General features: G+C 36.9%; 1 protein-coding gene across 1 annotated transcript in view; it reads right to left on the reverse strand.

Moving 5' to 3' along the window:
• The window catches only part of LOC140148703 (dystroglycan 1-like), a 92,556-nt gene that overhangs the window by 8,987 nt on the left and 63,104 nt on the right, over nt 1-20,465 (reverse strand). The window contains 2 exon segments of the mRNA XM_072170745.1: nt 2-1,934; nt 15,444-15,991. Coding sequence (XP_072026846.1) covers nt 2-1,934; nt 15,444-15,788 — 2,278 coding nt within the window. The 5' untranslated portion in view covers nt 15,789-15,991.

Raw genomic sequence — 20,465 nt, forward strand, 5'->3', positions numbered from 1 at the left:
GAGGCACATGGTCCTGATGGAATCGCTTCAACTCCATTTATTTCCATGGGATGAAATGCATCCTTTAATTCTTGCGTCGGTTCACCATCGGGTCCGACTAATTTAGACATGATCTCTTCTATCAATGCAGCATTGCAACCGTCAGTTGGGATTGTATTGTTTGTCCAGGATAATATGACGGAGCCTCTTTGAATGCTGGTAAAGGTGATAGCACTGGGATCAGCATCTCCAAACACAGATGCAATTCTGTTCATGATTTCCAACTGAAGGGCAGGGTTACTAATGAATTCATCAAAGTCAATGTCTAAACTCATACCCATTGTGACAGGAGGTGGTTCATCTGCAACTGACGGAGCAGCTTTGACTACCAACTCAAACACCATTTGTACTGTTGCATCTTGCTTGTCTTGCGCCGTGATAATGTAGCTATTCCTACCAACGTGATCGACAAGAGGCAAGCCTTGTAAGGTCTGTGTAGCCTCGTTGAATTGCACCCATGAGCTCTCTGGTAGTTCTTTACCAGTGTCCAGGTTGAGCACGGTCAAGCGGAGTTGTCTGGTGTTACCATCCTCAGCATCTATGAATGTATCCTCTGGGATTTGATATGTAAAGAACTTCAACTCCGTAGCATCTAGACGATTGAGTCGCACATTGACTTTGGGTTTTGTATTTGGTTTTGGTGGAGTGACTGGTTTCTTTGTAGGAGTGACTGGTTTCTTTGTAGGTGGTACAGGTGTAGGTTTGATCTTCATAGTTGTACTTGTAGTTTCTTGCACAACTGATGTAGTTTCTTCCGTCGGCACAAATGTCCTTGTTGGCAAGATTGTGGCAATCATTGATGGCGTCATTGGTAGTGGTGCCATGCTTGGTAGTGCAGTCATGCTTGGCATTGGAGGTTCAAAGGTACGAGTAGGTATTTCGGTAGCAGGTACAGGGGTGGGTTCAATAATAGTTGTGTAAACGGTAGATGCTGAAGGTTGGGGTGGTAAAGGTGATGCAGTCATACCAGGGGTTACATATGTCACTGGTTTGGTCTTTGTTGGTGGCTTGCGTGATGGAGATGCTGATAAGGTTCTTCTTACTGTCTCCGTAGCTGGTTTTGTGATCATCTTGGTAGGCATGATTTCTGGGGATAACCCTGTACGCATCATACTGGAGAATACCGGTGAACTTTCAGTGGGTATAACTCTAGTAGATGGAATAACCGACGTCTCCAGAATAGCGGTTGGTTTGGGCGGCATATCAGTTGGAAGTGGGGTTGGAACAGGGGTACCCATCAAGTTAGCTTGTCGCCGTACACGCTTTGTGGATGGTCTATCGTTTGCCACGTGCCAACCGATGATGTTGTGTCCAAGTTTTACCGCCATTGATCCATCTTTGGATGACATTTCCAAAACAGTGACAACTGGAAATTTGCCTGGTTCCGATCCGCAGCCAATTTCCCAGCTTAGTGCAACACCAGGGTACTCCGCTCTTTTCACATTACCCGGACCGGCTACAAGAACGGATGCATCAAGTAAACTTTTGCTACCAGCGGGCAGCAACCTGAACTGATCAACACCAAGTCTGGAGTACTGTGACATTTTCGAAACCGATTCTAAGCGCCTTCTGGCCCCAAGTTTTCCCCAGTCCGCATCAAGTACAATCGTTGCTGTGACTTTTGGTTCATCTTCACTGCATTTCACCCCTCTTGTGGGTGTATTTTCGAGTGGCTTAGCGCTTGCGGTACCCGATTTTTCAGTTACATCCGAACAACGCTCACCGAAAAACACATCAGTGGCTTGAGATACTGTGCCATTTGTTTCTTTTCCATATGCTTTGACTTTCATGTAGTACTGGTCCATGTCTGATTCTGATGGGATGCCCTCTAGTGTCCGTGTCTCATCATTATAAAACAACCAACTTGGTAGTCTGCCCTCTCCAGCTTCAATGATCTGCAAAATATTAAGAAACAAAGAAAGGACAAGAAATTAATATCCATACATCATCACAGAGACAAACTAGGCTAAGTGTGTAAAATAAATACTGCTTCAAAATATCAATGAATTTTAACAAAAACACTCAGGAGTTCAATTTCATATGAGGTTGTTAAATTGAATAAGGAATAGTCTGTTAAGGTGAGAGGAGATGTGTGTAAATCAGACATCTGGATTTCTTAGCAGTTAGCAATTTCCAACTAATTCAAAGGATTACCTAAATCACAGAAACAAGGAACCAATATGGATGCCTACAACACCACAAATTACTGTCATGGTGTTGAGATATTATTTGATTACTTTTCAATGTGAAATCTTTGTGTGCAGCACAAAATTTAACAATTTCTGAAATTGATGGTAAATGCTATAATTCGTTAGTAAAGTATTGTTTTAAAATGTTTGTCTTGCAAACAATCACAGACACAAGTTGATATGATATTGGGTGCACTACAAGATGGTTTCAAATTCCAAATAGATAACTTCTAGATAAACAAACTTTCTGGCAGAGATGTAAACTTACAGTATTGCAAAACAAAATCTACCTCACGCAGAGTAAATTCTACACTACAAGGCAATTATTGTCCACCAAAGACGGCCAAAATGAATAAAAGTACAATGACAAGATAGGAGGTCAAGGGGATTGGACGCAGGTCAACGTGATACCCTTTAGCCTTGACAAAAACAAGTTCTATGACCTTGGATGCGGCAAGAGTGCCAGAAATTTTGAATTTGAGATCTTTGAAATCACACAGTTTTATTTATTTAATTTAATTGTTTTAAATGCCCAGGTGCTTTTGCACATTTTGATAGAATTTACTATAAAAAAGAACAAAGATTGTCATCGGCAAATATTTGACAATGAAACTGTAACGAAATGGCTTGATCTGCATGTCAACAAGCGAAACAGACCACCTTGTTGGGTTTTCTGATGATATGGCCGAAGGGGACTCACCCCTCCTGGTGGACGCATGATGATGTCATGTAGAGACAAATTAGTGGAGTGTCTTATGGGGAATAAGACAAGATGGGAATGGATCTTCCCTCCCAATACTCACTCATCTATCAACATTACAACTGATTAGGAATTGATCTTTGTACACCCCTCAAGAAATTCTGTCAGATTGGAAGAAAACTTCATTGTTCTCATTTGGGATGATTTGCAACATGGGAGATGAAGGTAGAATGGGGTGGGTCAAAGAATTACAGATCTATAGGGTTTTGGTGGATCACCTGCTGTGTAATGATCTTTCAAATTGGAAAGTGTCTGATCTAAAGGAAATATTTCATTTGCTGGGATTGTACCGCGATCAATCATGCTGCATTTAGGATGTAGAGCACTAAGTTCAAAATATGCCTGCAAGTGCTGTGACAACTTTCTGTTCAAAATACAGTCTTTGTATGTTATCCTGTTATCTTACCATACTTACCCAAATACCAACCAGGTGACATACAAACAAACACATACAAACAAACATACAACTAAACAAGAAACAAACAAAAAACCTACAAATAAACAAACAAAAAACAAATATACAAAGAAATACACACATATCCATCTGTTAGCAGAGAAAGGCCATATAGCAGAAGATGTTCTCATTATACACCTGAGTGACATCACATTACCTACCCAAATGTTATTAGCACACCTTACCTAGAGGCCTGCCAGGTCCTATGTACCCTGACATGACCCACATGTTACTGTAAAACAAACCCATTTTATCTGTCACCATTGTTTCCTTTTTTCAATTTTACAAGGTTTCAATTTTGCGCAAATCAATTCTTGCAAATTTGCTTTGTCGTTAACATTCTCCATTTCAGTCTGGATGTATTGATCCAAGTTGATTGCTACAAACATTTCACACTTACTCAACAGCGGAACTCTGATGCAAATATCATGAAAATATTAGCCGTTTTAATAATACTTTGTCAGCAAATGTCTACTACCAGCTAAAACCTCACTTTGCTTTCCATTTATTGGTAATTTGCCTAGTGACTTGCCTTCAAATTATATTAGTGTGGCAATTGAGACAGATGTGATGTAATCAGCCAAAACAAGTCATTTGTCGCTGACAAATGCCATCCAGATAAGGCAGAAATAGCACTCAATTTCTATTATATTGCATCGTTTTCTGCTCCTTAAAAACAAGCATATCTCACAAACCGAAAGTTCAATTCCAAAGAAATTTAAAGTTTATTCTTGCCCGTTGTATGACCAAGAATAAAAAGTGAAAAACAAAAATATTGATTTTGTTTGATAAATGACTATTTGACTTAATTGCATCACATTTGGACCTGACCGACTTCATAGACTATGGGTCAATGCTGAAAGTAAACTTTCCATCATTCAAATAAAGAAAGCATTGAATTAGAAGTTAGGACTCCAGAACCACAGATCTGTCTTAGTCATAGGCGATTTCATCTGGTACATGCATCTAATAAAGTCAGATTCCAGTCACAGTTGAAGGACTTTGAATTACTTGTACAACAAAAAACAACATGATTAAAATTGGTTGTTAATTGAGGAATTAATTTGATAAATTAATCCGATGTACTTAGCATGCTTATGATGTTTTTACAAGGAATCAAGTATTAATGAATCTACCACATGAAGATGAATTTTGTATACAAATATCGCCTGAAACTGACACATTTGGAGAAGTCATTAATTAATAATAACTAATTCAGGTGTTAAAAGTCATAGTCCAGAACGGAACTGAATTTTGATACTTTGTTAGTTTTGGAAGCACAAAGACATACTGATGATTGGCACAGTTTTGTTTGGTGCATTTTGGTGCCCCATTTGGTGACTTCACTTCTTCTAGTCCAACTAGGTTCGACAAATTTTGAAATAATTCCAACAGATTAATACAAGAGGCTTACTGTGGCACAACCAGGCCCGTATGCAGGCGGGGTAGGTTTTTTTGGTCAAAAAGTTCAAAATTTTGGGAAGAAAGTCCAATTTTCACAAAATTGCCCCTCCCCCTTGAAAAAGTCCACTTTTTCAAAATCAGCACCCCCCAAAAAAGATAATCATTTGTACGGGCCTGGGCAAAACTTCAGGATTTGGTGCGCACTTCAGCACCCTCTGATACTTTTAAGAACGGTGAGTACTCACAGAGCGCGTAGGGTGTGTGCAAATATTTCAAGTGTTGAAAATGGTAACACATGGAAATAAGAAACTCCTCTTGATTGGTTATGTTGGTAGGTAGGACTACTTTTTCTTGCCAAACTTGTTACTCAGTGCTCACTACTATGAACAAATCACCTCTTCTTCTCCAACAAGAGCCTTGAGGGTGCGACTTCTCCGTGAAGATTCATCTCTAGCCTTTGGTGTTTGTACACACATCAGCATCACCCAGCCTGATGGCAGGCAAAGTGTAAAGGCAAGGTACTAACCAGTGTCCTACATAAAGATGTCTTTGTTATGGGCTGATGAGGAAGAAAAACACCTCCCAACGAGTATGCTCCCAACCAAGCGTCAAACTTCACCCCTAGGTCTATCTATATTCTCCCCAACCCTCCATCTCTCTTATTTACACCTATTCTGTTCTCATCAGTGACCCACTTTCAACTTGCTTACAAATATGCAGGTATTTTTTTGTCGCACGAAATGTATGATCTAATATTCTCCAACGGAAGCAATTATAATGTTTCATTAGTTCTGTAAAAACAACGGGGACCCTAACTTTGCTAGTAAGAATTTAATTAAATTTGAAACACTGCATTAACCAGTTAGTATATTACAGGTCTACCAGTATCGGATCTTTTATGCAGATAATGGTAAAAGGTGTAGATTAAAATCAAGAGCTGCCATTATTACTTAGCGTATTATATTTTTCTCCCTAAAAAATTAACTATCCACTGATATTACACGATTGGTCGCCATGGCAATAATTAGCTTAATGGGATGTCATACTGGATTCTTCACGAACGACAGGTCAATGATATTTAGCTCCTTGGTATGTTGCCGGGCTAACTGGACATGGTCACTATTCAATAGTACTAATGAAACTAGCAAATGAAAATAATTTTCGTGATATCTAAATTTGTGTGAAATTCCAAACTTATTGATTTTATCTTTATAATCTTCGACTTGGATATTTGTTAATGGGTTATGATCAGTCTTGCAAAATAATGAGATTATCGTAGCAAAAATCAGATTAGTGGTCTTATATTAGTTTTGACATTTTAATTTTGTTAGATTCTTAAAGCTAAACAAAACCTGTGGTTCAATGGTTTCCATAGTACAAGATAAACTTGTGATTTACCCGAATAATTATCTTGCAGACAGTACAGGTATTAGTAGTACAGATATTAGTTTTCGTAAGTTTAACTTTGTTTTATACTTATAAACAAAATTATTATTTTTCTTTAAACTAAGGGCCTAATATAAATTGTTATGAGCATATTAATTATTGACAAATTTGCAGACTAAATTGACACTGTCTCTTAAATCTACACGTTGAACTTGATTTCCAAATCTATTAGGAAGTCTGGACACTCTGGTGTGAACCTTTTTACATAAAATATAAATGTCAACTTGGTAAAAATGGGCAATTTCCCCACTTTCTTGAAAATCTGGGCCTCTGAATATGGGTCAAAGTTGTTTTTGGCCACAGGCAGCAGTATTGCAGTAGTGCTTTGTATACCACCTAAACTGAATGTGTAAAGAAAAGTAACACTTGGACCCTTCTATAGTAAACCCTTTCATGCAACATCAAGACTAGATGTCAGAACCAGCCTCAAAGAGGGGAATAAACACTTGCACCGCTTAGGTGTTTACCATCAAATGGGCGTTAAAAGCAAACACAGAAACCAGTAGATCCAGCCAATCCTAAAAGAAAAGTTCCCTCAGTTTTGCTGGCTAAACAGGCTAACTTCTGTACTGCATTAATCCCAGCAGGCTTGAACTTTTCAACCTATGGGGCTTACATTGGCTTCAAGTTCCACCAGTTCACTGACACATACGGTTTCAACTTGCTTGGAAAATGGGCTCCAGAGAAGTGAAAAAAAAAGGTTTGGCCAAGCTGGGTATAGAATTTTGTTGTCAGGTTTGGATTTCATTCAAAAGGTCTGACCCTCACTTCTCCAATAAGCGTAGCTTTTCACTTCTAATTTTTCAGCGTCACATTCCAGGTTATGGCAGTATTATCCAACAAAACACTAGACTGCACGAAACACATATTGATACAGTTACTAAATTTGAAGAGTTGTGCCAAACATATGGGGTTGTATTACGACCAGACTGAAACCAGACGCACTTAATAACACAATTTTCTTCAGCGTTTCTGACAAGTCCACATCTTAAAGTATACTCGCTGTCACGCCTGATAAATGTCTAAAATTACCTGAAAAACATACAAAATATCCAGTGAAGCATTGAATTTTTGTGTGTTGGGCAACCTGACACATTGTACAACTGCTACAATATGATACACAGTATAAATCTTCAGAATTAAAGGGACATTCCCAAACTTCACTATTCCCCACACACAAAATTTCTTTTGCGCTTTTAGAATATTTGCTTAAAGAGGAAGTCTTGCCAGAGCATTTCTTCTGGGGTGAACCAAACCTGCCTGGTTATCAAATTAATCAGTGACAATGTTATCTCTGAATTTAACAGTGCTAATAAATTGATGTTGTAATGTTATGGTGGGGCTGGGGCTTCCACTTTAAGTAGTAATTGTCTCCCTACAAATAAGCTAGACACTGCTTTTTCATGTCAAAAGAGGAAAATTTTAATTTGCCATGAACGGGCATAATTAATGGGTTTCCATGCAAATTATCCAATACGAGATGTGATCAAAGTCGGACGTAACCTTTTCAGTTTTCTTCATATTTTGTTGATATATCAGAAAAAGAAGATTATCAGCCATTTAAGTGACTAGTTATTGAACAGATATTTTTGTCCTCAAGGGATCTTTCAATGTCCCTTTAATAAGCCTATTTGGTTAGCCTTGACTTTGACAATGACATTGATTTATTGATATCAACAATGTTGCCACTTGCCAGCCTGATAGAATAAATTTGGCAGGTTAACAATCAGTCTTGAACCTACAATCTGTTCTCAATATTGCTCCATACATTAATGTTAGAATTGCGTGTTTACATTAAGTGACGCATGCTGCATTCATGCCTATCTTCTTGTTCTTCACACAGCATAGTATTTTACAGTACTGGCCTAGCTCCCTCCGATCGAAACATCCTAATTGCGCGCATAAAGCATGAGTATTGAACATGTGCATTGAGTGCATCAGCGCAAAACTAATTTATGTTTATTACTAAATATGTGCAATTGTCTTATCTAATTTGAGATGGAAATCAAAAATCTGAATATGAATATTTTCCATGTTAGGTCCAACACTACGGTAGGTAATAATTTGCTTTAAAATGATCCTTAACTCAAGTTCAAGAGATAAGCAACTGCACTTATAAATTTAAGCCATAGATACATCTATCACCGACCATAGACTGTCATCTACGCACCAACCAACCAAAAAATCCAGCCTGCTATCACTATCAGGGTCTATGCTTCCATCATGAAAATCGCTTGCTGCTAATTCCCTATAACATCATTCATTCCTGGTATTATTAAGTAATGTTACGTGCAGTATGCGGTCCACCATCATCTATTTATACAGTGTTCAGCATCAACTACAGTTTATTTCTCAAACATAGCTTGGTCAAGATTGTCATCACTTTTAACATCACTTTTAACATGTCTCTTTCCATTATTTCAAACAGTGAACCATGTTAGAGTTTCATAAGCTTGCTACGCTTTTATAACCTACATGGTATGAGAAATCAGATCCCGAAGCTCAAAATTCCTCTTTATCGTAATTCCCCTTGCACCAACAAAGCTATATCCCTGGTTTCATGTACGTGCCGACCAAGTTGATAAATTTAAAGTGCTCTGGACGTGACTTGGCTACCTGATCACCATCCCATCCCATGTGCATTGAATGTTTTATTACAAATACTCAAATCAATTTACCATAAAATAAATAACATCTTTAAAGTAAAACTCAAAATTGGAAACTGATTTCTTGCAGCAGGGTGTAACTGAATCAGATTTTGTAGCCATATGCTGTTTCTATTTTGAGAATACTGACCTCTGACCAAGCCAAATAGTTTTATTTCTCAGTTTTCCCATAATCTGCCCAAAGGTTATTACAATTTACCCAATTTTAAAAGTATTGCTGCGATGATCACCTAATTTCATACTACTAGAAATTACATTTTCTACTTTTTCCCATACACACGCACATGACCCGAACATGACCTTATGACTTGAAAGCCCCATGGTATATCAATAAAAAGCTGTAATTTAAATTCCATTCTGTGAATTATAAATATGTCATCTGGGTGCAGAAAGAAACAGCCAAGGTTTTGTTTATATCAAAACTTCAGGGACCAGCTATGTTTGTATATTGTAGAATCAATTTTCCCCCATTTAAAGAGAATACATGAACAAGTTCAGAAATGTTTATTGCTGGCCCTTTCAACTCTGAGATTTTGTTTGTTGAACAAACCCTTGATGCACAGTTTTACAGTACAAAAGCTTTTAGCACTTTCCCTTTTACATTGCATCTAGTAAGTCAAGTAGGCCCAAAACTTTCAACTCTCTCTTTATTAGAGTTAATTTGCATTAATTTGATGCAAATACATATCAAGTATCATCTAAAACCAGGTAATCGTATCAAATTCAATTCATATTCATATGACTTGCTTGCTCTTTACTATACACTGTCTTGATAATCAAATACACCTAGACTGATGGAAACTGATGGATAATTTTCTAGTTGGGTAAACTAGTGAAATCAATGAATATTATTATTTTATTCATTGTATACAGTAGCAACTTCACTTATCAGAATAACACACTGACTTGTTGAATTTTGATACATTTACATAGTATAAAATATCTAAATAAAGTAACTCTATTAACATAAAAACCTGTGAAATACTGCAGACCACCGGATAAATGCCCCAAATGTGCCATAAAACTAAGTGCACTTATCTCAAATCAAGATAAATGGAAAAATCTTTGACTTTGTAAGTACATCGTTGAACTCAAAGGTCCCCATTTCTTTATATTGGTTGCAGCAAAAAGTTAAGAATGTGACCTGGTCTGATGGACTTCCCTAGGAGGGCACAACCCTGTTTCCATGGCAACCACTAATGGTCCACAACACTGGCAGGCTCTGAAACAACACATCCCAGGTTTAAGTTCAAGATCTTTTATCTTTCTCTTCCCTGTCAAAATCCTGTCAACTGAAATATGTAGACTACCATTACCATTACCAGCTAAACCTGTACTGTCTAACATTATGAACCAATTTTCCCATCTAAACAACCCGTGAAACATGCAAGTGGGTATAGGAAGGTAACAAACCAGGTCCACCCAGTAGGACTACATTGATGTCTATGTGACCCATGGCACATCTCAAGAAGATGATGGCTATGCCTGACCAGCCCAGCAATGGTCAAATTAACAGTGACCTACTTAATTCAACTAAATGAATTGTTAAAAAGCTAAGCCAATTATTAACAACCCCATTGATTATCGTAGCAGTTAGGCCCCTTTATGATAAAACTGTTGGTAAATTTACTTGTCTTCATCAGTGTCACACCATTTGATATGTGTAGTTTGCGTATTTGGATAGAAATTGTGGAATTTTGAATTTGTTGGTCGAGTATGAATGTATATAAAACTGAAAGGTTCCCATAAGTGTACACTTGAAAGCGTTTGATTATTTAGTTGAATTTCAATGGTGATTTTCTTAAATTCGATTTACAAAACCCAGTCATTTGGATAAGGTTATTATCCACTTAGTAAAGTTAAAGGTATGTGATAACTCACAATGGTGTAGATCAGGAATTATTTAAACTTATACCTCCTAAAATTCTCAGTTTTACTTCCAGTTTTGGAAGTATTATATTTTCTAAATCGCTGCGTATGATATAGCAATGCGGGTAAAATTGCTTGCCTGAGGGCAAAGGTCAAGAGTTTGTTGGCCAATTGACATTGATTGAACATTAAGTAGATAGAGGTACAGTGGAAACAATCTACACCCAGGCCGCTATTGAAATTCACTTTCTAATATCGCAAATAGGAGCTTTGGGCATTCAAAGGTTTAATATTGAGTAACTATCAAAAATTATTAAATTTACATTAACTTTGTGTCGGTGGGGGTGGGTGTGTGTGTGGGGGGGGGGGGTGTGGGGGTGTGTGTGTGTCTCTGCATCTGTTTTAAGTAGCACATTATAAATATATTCAGTTTTTATTCATGTCCAAATTTTATGCCCACCACTAAAACAAGATGTGCTCTACTTTATGTTCCTTTCAAATTGAAATGTCCAAACTGCTTGTGAAATTGCTTTTGATCAAAATAGTGTCCAATCTGTATCTTGTTATTTCAATTTAGTCTTCTCTCAACAAGACAACAAGTGTCATCTCTCCTCTACACAGACCATTAAACACTTGAAAGAAAACGCTATTGGCCAGTCAATATTCAGTATATTGACAGTACATTTGTATCCAAAAAGGCAATAATTCAGTCCAACAACAATAACCAGCTATCACGGCCATAAAACATCTATGGGAAAAACAACCCAGTGTCCACCATTTAAAATTTATATACAATTTAATTGACATTTGAAAAACTACTTTCGATCTGACTTTCTTGTCTTTGATTGTTTCAAAAATAGTTACTCTTGGCAATTGTGAAGTGTTCAATTTGCCATTAGAACAGTTGAGTACAGGTACTCAGTGGATGTAAAGCTGTCAATTTGAGCAGATTTTCATGTTTCATTCATTGATGTTATCCCATCTGCTGAGATTTGGATTTCAATTTGAAAGGACATCAATTTTTTATGTGATTTTATGTATAGTGTTATGTATCCGGGTACATAGACCTATAAATGTAAACCTTAACATTTTAAAATAAAAGCTGGAAAGGTATGATGCATAAACAAACTGCTTCAAATTGAAAATAAATCCAAAATATTTTGTTTTGACACAATTTTCTCAAGTATGGCAGAAAATAAAACAATGACTGGCTAAATGACATTTGAAATGTATAGCATAAACTGTAATGTCTGGCTTTTGACAAGTCATTCAAAGATATTGACATAAAATTGAAAATTATATGTTTCAGTTACATACATAATCAGTTTAGAACAGAAAATATTCTCGCTACAAATCATTTTTTGTAATAGATACTGGTAGTGTCTGAAACATATTCTTAATATTAAAGGATCGCACTGTCTGTGTATCACAAAAATGCAAAATGATTTTGGCAGCAGCAGTCACTCATCTTTGTTGAGGTGTACATAAATTCATCTAAATTCATAGGCGTCCTGATTGCTGAATGTAATGTGTTGTTCTTGGATTTTATTTCATAGTAAGTGTATTCTAAGATGGGTCCCTCATCACTTCCGAACCACATATCCACTTTCCACAAATCACTTCAGCAATTTTTACTTTATTTGCATCTTAAATTACAGCTAAAACCATAAAGCCCATATTCCAACCGAGTACGCTTCATGCATCCTAATTATTCGGGGCAGAGTATCGCCACATTAAAATGCTACTGCTTTCTTGGTTGGGCTTTAAATTCCAAGCGCAACCCTGGTGTGCATAAATCGTAATACTCTCAAGTTTTGACCTACCTACTGAAGCTTAGTCCAATGTGCAAGAGAGGGTTTAGGGCAAGCAAGTCCTATCTACAATAGCTGCCCTATAGAAATTTGGAAAATGTCTGCATCCTATATTGTATGTATCAAAAAGTATGACACCTGGCAGCTATTGCAGATAGGGTTTTCTTGCTCTCCCGATATAACATTCTGAGGGGCTGCTGATGCTGAGAACTTCATCTGCATTAGACATTGTACTACAATTCAGCATCAAAGTGGTTATGTAATTCTCTTGGTTACTGGATATTGGGCCCTATGCAGATCACGCTATTTTGGTATTCCTTCGAGTGCCATATATATACTTTGTGTGGTGATTGTTTTGATCGTGGTTCATTACTCAAGCGCGTGATCCACTGATCCTGTTGACATAGTAACATTACGTAACTTCGATACTGAATGTCTCCACCCCTTTCATGTTTGAATGAATGTACAAAGTAAAAGAACAGTAAGTAAGTAAAATAACTAGGGTTGCATACATTGGACTAGCTCTGTAATCACATCAGGCCAGCAACAACATTACAACATGCAGTTAATCTTGATGACATTACTGCATGGTCTATATTTTACTGAAGTGCAATGTGAAGTTCAAGGCAATATCTTATACAATGAAGTCTTTTGTTATGCTACTGCCACTTTACTTGTGGTAGTACATGTGGTCCCTCCTTTTTCCATAATTTTTCCATACACCTTTGGACCATAATGGTGAAATTGATTTTTGAGCTTTCTATCATTTCGTTAGGACTTGCATTTACTGGAAAATTATCAAAATTTGCAACCTTCTGCCTGTAATTTGGCCGGTTAATAAATAACAAAATAATTAAATAGTAATTTGCCTGAAGGACACCACTCAACAAATTCACCCCACTGGTTTGGTAGTAATTTTCCAAATTAAGAAATTGATCGATGGTTTTGATGTACTCAAATTGAGAGATCCAAGAATTTTAATATTACCTGCTATGACTGATCTTCCTGAATACACCACTTAGCTTCATTCAAGAGGTTCTGAATTGAGGTTTCAAGCAATAAATTGTGTCAACGTGAAATTTGACTTGTATCTCAAGATCGGCACAATTCTTACCTGACATCTGAAGTCTTTGGAATCATTACCAGAAGAGCTGTGTTACATTACACAATATTACTTTGGCTTTATAGCATTACCTGCGGATACTTGATGCTTCAGTCAGTCAGGCCAGCACCTTAAAAGCCTGATTTTCTCTTTGTCAGTGTCATCTACATACAATGCATTGCATCGCTTTACGTAACCGCACAATCAAACTAGCCCGAGTCCCATCATTCATCTTGAAAATTGCCTCCATTTCTTTTTTCACTTTCACACATAGAAATAGAAAAGTAATACTGCACATGGGCTTTGACTTATATTGAATATCTAGTGTAGGGAGTTAAGAAAAATGTGAACAATAATGCCCTCTTTTCATTTCACCTCCATGAAGAAATCACATGGGAAAATGGAGATGATCCTAAAATGCCCTGAATGATAAAATTTCAATTTGGTATCATTAAAACTAGCCTAAAGCAGTATCACGTTTTTGCTCATTTTTTCTTGTCTGCTCTTCTCCAGTACAACATATTAAAGAATTGGTGCCGAGGCAGACAACATGTCTCCTCCGACATATGTAACGTGTCACCTCGGTCACCTGAATGGAGTGACTGCAAATAGCCCCCTCTGGCAAAGGTGCGCACAAACGCTGAACATGAGCCAGAATATATGGTTTAATTGGTCACTAACCTTACCCAACACTCGTAGCTATTAACCTTGTTTTCCTATTGGTAGTAATGCTATACTTATCTAAATAAATGTTCAAACTGTGCATGGCAATAATTGCTTTCTCCCAATACCACATTCATACCAGGTATCACTGTCAACGACACCATGTAAACCTTCTCTCTAAGCTTCACTTTGTTCTCCTCCCAGAGTTCTTGTTTCAGCATTTTGTGACCGACGATTTCAAACCACACCTTTATTTAGAAACACAAACAACTTCTTACCATTATCTCCGAGGTCCTCTTCATTATCATGTACTTACCATCTCTTACTTGCATTCATTGATGGAATGACTCCTCTACAGTACAGATACAAAAACATGACATCTTAAACAAGAAATCCCTTCAAAAGGGATGGCACTGCACTGTCTGGTTTCTGTTACACTGTATAGACAGGCATTCGCATTTCAAATGATCTGCTTGATGATTGCGGAAGGTTTATTGTGTCATCTGAATTTGAACTAGTTTGAATAACAAGAGTATATGACTGTATATACTACATAAAGAAAATATTACAAAACAAATAAACAAACAAACAAACAAAAGAAACAAACATAGTATAGACAAACACACAAACAAAAATGACTATGGTTGGTAGATTGGTAAAGAATAATCTTTAAATAGGGAAGTGTGTTGGTATTATTTCTTTGTATTTAGAAGTCTATCCATTATTCTATAGACCACTTGACATCATTGTTTATCAACAAAGGTGAGGGACTGGTCTATCGATATGCTTAAACGAACAGCTACACTGTTCAATGGCTTTCTTGTACTATATGAAATGTGGTGGGCGATTTAAAATGATTGTGCCCTGAGCAAACTATGATGCGTACGCACACTGCAGGGCAAAGAACAATGGAAATTGCCATAATTTGTGCGCATACTGCCGGGCAATGACGTCACATGTCAAGTGGTCTATAGAAAGGGAGATGGGTTCCTCAATTCAATTTAGTTCTCGCCAAACCTTGTTCACCAGCTTCTACTTACCTCATATCTTGAGATGTCTCCTCTAAATGCATCTTTAGGAATGGTATACTTGAATACCCTTCCAACAGTTGCTATGGTATCCCCAATGCCCCATCCCTGTGATACTGGCTTCCATATCGTTACCCCAGAGTCTCTTGTACTTGATCTATTTGAAGTTGTTGAGTCTCTGTGTTGCTGTAGTTCATTTTCAGGTATACTGTGTAGAGCAAGCCATGCCCTTACATTGTTAGGTTCTTGAGCCATAGCGGCCCATCTTGTAGTCCATGAGAGCATACTAAGACATACTGTTGTCATCAACAGAGTCCGCATTGCGGTTTCACAAGTCTGTTTTCTTATACAAGCCATTGTTCTGAATCTTCCCTCTTACTTTTCACACAAAATACAAACAAGCTCCAGGTTCTGGTAAATAGCACCACAAGATCTTTACGTCAGTTTTCCATCAGTCTTCCACCTCAGCGATCAGAGATTGCAGGAAACACACCACGTTGAGGATCAATCACCCTCCTTCAGCACCTTGATTCAGTACTGATTGGTTTAGTTATCTACACCTGTGAATGAAAACAAACAAAATCATTTAATATTGAGTCATGCAATGTGGGGGATGGAAGAGAGAGAAAGAGAAAGGAAGAGGAAGAGAGAGAGAACGAGAAAGGAAGAGGAAGATATGAGTGAGAGAAATAGAAGGTAGGGAAAGATAGGCATAAGAGGAAGCTGTATAGAGAAGGGGAGAGTGAGAGAGTATTAAAGATAAGATTTAAAGGGAAGGATGAGTGATTATGGGAGAATTGAGGAAGACGAAATATAGAAGAGAGGTGGAGCGACAGAGCATAACAACAAAGAGAGAATTTGAAAGAAGAACTGAGAACCAAGAAAGTGTATGCAAGATAAGATGGGAGTGATAAAAGGAGAGGATGATTGAAAGACTAGATCATGAGAAAGACAGGCAAAGAGAATCCAACATGCAAAAAATATATAAATAACACCAAGAGGTTGCAGCAAACTACAAAATGTACAATTCTAGCATATCTATCTAATTATTTATACAAAGCATGTATACACACAGCAGTTTGATCTGAATTAATTATACGGTGTGAATGCTGCAGAAATAGGTGAGCACTAGATAGACAGGTGTGTACCGTACCCCTAACATGCCACTTTTAATGTTCTCATCATTCAACACACAATTTCCCACACCATTTAAAAGTTCAAAATACTCTCCGATCGAATCCCAACATGCTTTTTGCTTGTAGTGAACATTCATTCTCTGCCCCAAACCGATTTAAATGGTGGTGAGTAAAACACAGGGGTAAAGAACACTACCATTAGCATGCCTCATAACCCATTTGATCTTAGCTGCTGATAGACTCAGAACAATAAACATTGAACAGTAAAACCTAGGGTTAAACTTTCTCCTTCAGGCCATGGTTAGTATACAAAACTTCTTGATAAGATAAACCAAGCCATGTTTATTACCAACTGCATAGCACAACCATGATCACCTTTGAACTTGAAAGTATCGTGATTTGTTGGAGGCCTCTACCAAGCGAGGGTACGAGCCTGGCGATATCTACAAGAACGGTGTCGAATGTAAAAGCTTTTTAAAGCAGACAGAGAAAGGAAGTTTGCATAAAGAACAACCACTTGCAATACATGAACAAGCTATGTCAATGTAAAATGCATTGTATATGCGGAATAAAATCCCTATAGCAAACACACACACTCAGTCATGATCAAGGTCAATTTGGTGTAGCATAATGTCTTGAGGACGATGTAAGGATATTATGCCATCCTTGTTTCGAATACTCAAAATGCCCAGAGACATCGTTCATTGACTCAAGTATTTCTATACACTTACGAGTCATACCCTGTGCATTCTGGGTATTAATAATCATTCCCAAAATGATACAAGCTATTATAGAAATACAAGTCACTGAACCATGTTTCTGATATAAAAATATTTGGAGTGAGCTCAAGAATTAAGTCCAAACATGCATGATTATCATCATCATTATCATCATCAGGTCATCACAACATAATCTGCAACCCTCATGTAAACCTAATAATGCATTATATAATATATATATATTAATATAAATATAGATGCTTGGTAAAAGTGGAGACAGCGCGACCAGGCTAGCAAGCGCCAACAGCATTAACAATGTTATTGCAGTCGCATCACAAGAATTCTCAAATATATGCAGACGACAGTGGAAATGAAGATACAGGGAATTTTGATGTTAGTATTACAAATTCACAGTACTGCCTATAGTATGATGAGTACGAGGTGTTCCCTTTCCCCATTTCAGTGTAACATCACTACGGTTAAGCGTTCAATAATGTCATCAAAATGTTGTTAATAGTATAAATAATGTTTGTCTTGTGTAAATACCATTTAATTTGCAGGCAGGGAGTACGGTAAAAGTAATAATCCAAGTTATATTAATCAATAAATTTATTCAAGCAACAATTTTGTGGTTGTTATATTACAAGGCATCATAGCATTTTATGTGAAGCTCTGGGGCTGGGAGAATATCGGATGATACTGCTACTTATGATGAGGAAGCTAATATCATAGGCCCGGTGTATATAAATGCATCTACAGGTGACGGAATAGGAGGGAAGGGGCTCAAATTATCATATTACAAGCCTCAAAATCATAAATATGCAAATTGTGTAAGTGCATCTTGCTTCTTTAATAAAATTGATTCGTAAATTGAAAACTTGAGTTATGGTTTAAAATGCAAATTAGTATAGGATTATAATTGAGGTAATTTTACACCAAAACATTTACAACCATAACACAATAATATAAGCGATTACTCATTTCCGGCTTTGATCATGGGTACACTGTTCCAAAATCGGGTGTCACACAAGATTTTGTATTCAATTGCACACAAAGCCAGCCTTAAATTAAACAACCTTGCACAATCCTACTGTTCTTGTTTATCTTCTCAAATATCATGTGCTGATTTTATGAAGATAAAAATAGTCACTACTTACTATAATGAAGAAAATAGTGGAAATATTTTGTCAGCAAAGTGTTTTTTGTTGCAAAATGAGATTTTTTGGCATTTTGGCATGTGTTTGCAATATACGGCAGCAGCGCATAATTTATTGTCAGAATGTTGCATAGCAATTTGGTGGCTACAATGTGTAGCAAAATGTTATGATGCGATACCAGCTATATATTATGCGCTGTATAACAGCAACATTGGTACAGCTTACGTTTTCCACAATGTTCTTGTAGTAACTTCTTTATCGCTTATTAATAAGTACAAAGTAGGGGCGTTGTTGATAAAGAATCAAATTTCAACATGCACCAACACCTGATTATCAAGGCATCCAAATGGGAATGGGAAGGATGCGGGCAGAGGACAAGATGCTCTAATAAGAAGGGATGATTAAAAACTTTTCCGTAACCATGGTAATCTTGCAACAACAATAAACACTGGGATTAAGTAGAAAATTCAATAAAGAAACCACCATCCATATCACAAAATGACAACACACAAATAAGTATATACAATAGAAAGGTGTTACTTTTATTCATGTCACCACCTGTCATTCCATCATATCATACACCGGAGATAAAACAACGACTTGAGGACAGTGGCATAGCCAAGGGGTGGGGGAAAAGGGGCCAGCTGTCCCTGTAAGAAGTCTAGCCCCCCCTCTTGGATGCTGGCCACCCTCATACTTATGATTTTAAAGGATTTTTTGTACTTTTTAGCCCATTTTTGACAATTTTCGTCAAGTTTGGCCACCTTGAAAGTTGTCTTGCCCCCTCCCTGAAGAAGGCCCTGGCTACACCACTGCTTGAGGATGAAAACTAATGTGATCAATACCCAATACTTAATAATCAATATATCGATTTATACAAGCAAGCACCATTTTACAAAAAAAATGTACTAGTAACAAATTGATTTCTAAGACATTGAGGTCAGACTAATGACTAGGCAATATCGAAAGCAATACAGAGCAGAGGATATACTGTGAAAGCATAAGCAGGCATGTCTAATGTTGTCTTACCTACACAGTTGTATGTATCTATATACAGATATAGCAGCATATAATTATCTATCATTATAAAGCAGCTTAGAAGATCATTAAATAGTCATTAATTCATTATTAAAATCAAATATACAAATTTCATGATATGATATTGAGATGCATATATTGAAAGATGGGCAAATCCGCATATTTAGCAGTTCAATTTGATTTGGTTGGTTGGGTGCGTGGGGAATGAAAGTCTATTGGTCTGCGTTTTAATAATATTGAGGTCATCAGGGTGACACCATTTTCGGCCATCTTATGGGTAAATCAATATAATTATAATTACCTTGCAAGTATATAAGAAATCATGTGATAACCAAAAGACGAGTACGTGGATTTGCACTCATGACAATGAAAGGAAAATGCAACCATATTGATTTACCAGAGCTATCAAGAAGATGGCGAAAGGCTGACGGCTTCTATGCAGTTTAGGTACAAAAGGGGAACCACTGCTTAAGTTAGAAATTTGCTTAATTTAAAAGTAACAAACAGAATTTAGGTTTTAATTAATTACTGTATTTCTAGCATCTGGCATCCATTTCAATTTTGGCATGTGGTATTAGTTTCATTGGCCTATATATTTCTTTGCATTGCACAAAAATATCAAATTGATTTGAAATTCATGTATCTCATTAACCGATAATTTGAAACACTTTATTTGAAGACAAATAAAGATGGTTATTAAAAATACATTTAAATAGATTTTAGAGTGTCAAGTTTGATTTGTACAGAAAAATAAAATGCAAATTTCATCTCAAATTGTGATAAGAAAAATATAATTATAAGATCGTTTAAAGTGTTTGTGCATTAATAATTTTGTGCACCGTCACCATCAATTTCATGCGACACTATACCGTGTGCAGATAAAAAGTGCTTCATTTATTCTGTTAAAAAGAAGCGTGAGGCAGAACAAACCTGTACTACATGTAGTCTGACATGAAAGGACCAATTTTTCTCTTTCCTCTACAA

The sequence above is a fragment of the Amphiura filiformis genome, chromosome 3, assembly GCF_039555335.1.
Source record: "Amphiura filiformis chromosome 3, Afil_fr2py, whole genome shotgun sequence".
In the NCBI taxonomy this organism is placed as follows: domain Eukaryota; kingdom Metazoa; phylum Echinodermata; class Ophiuroidea; order Amphilepidida; family Amphiuridae; genus Amphiura; species Amphiura filiformis.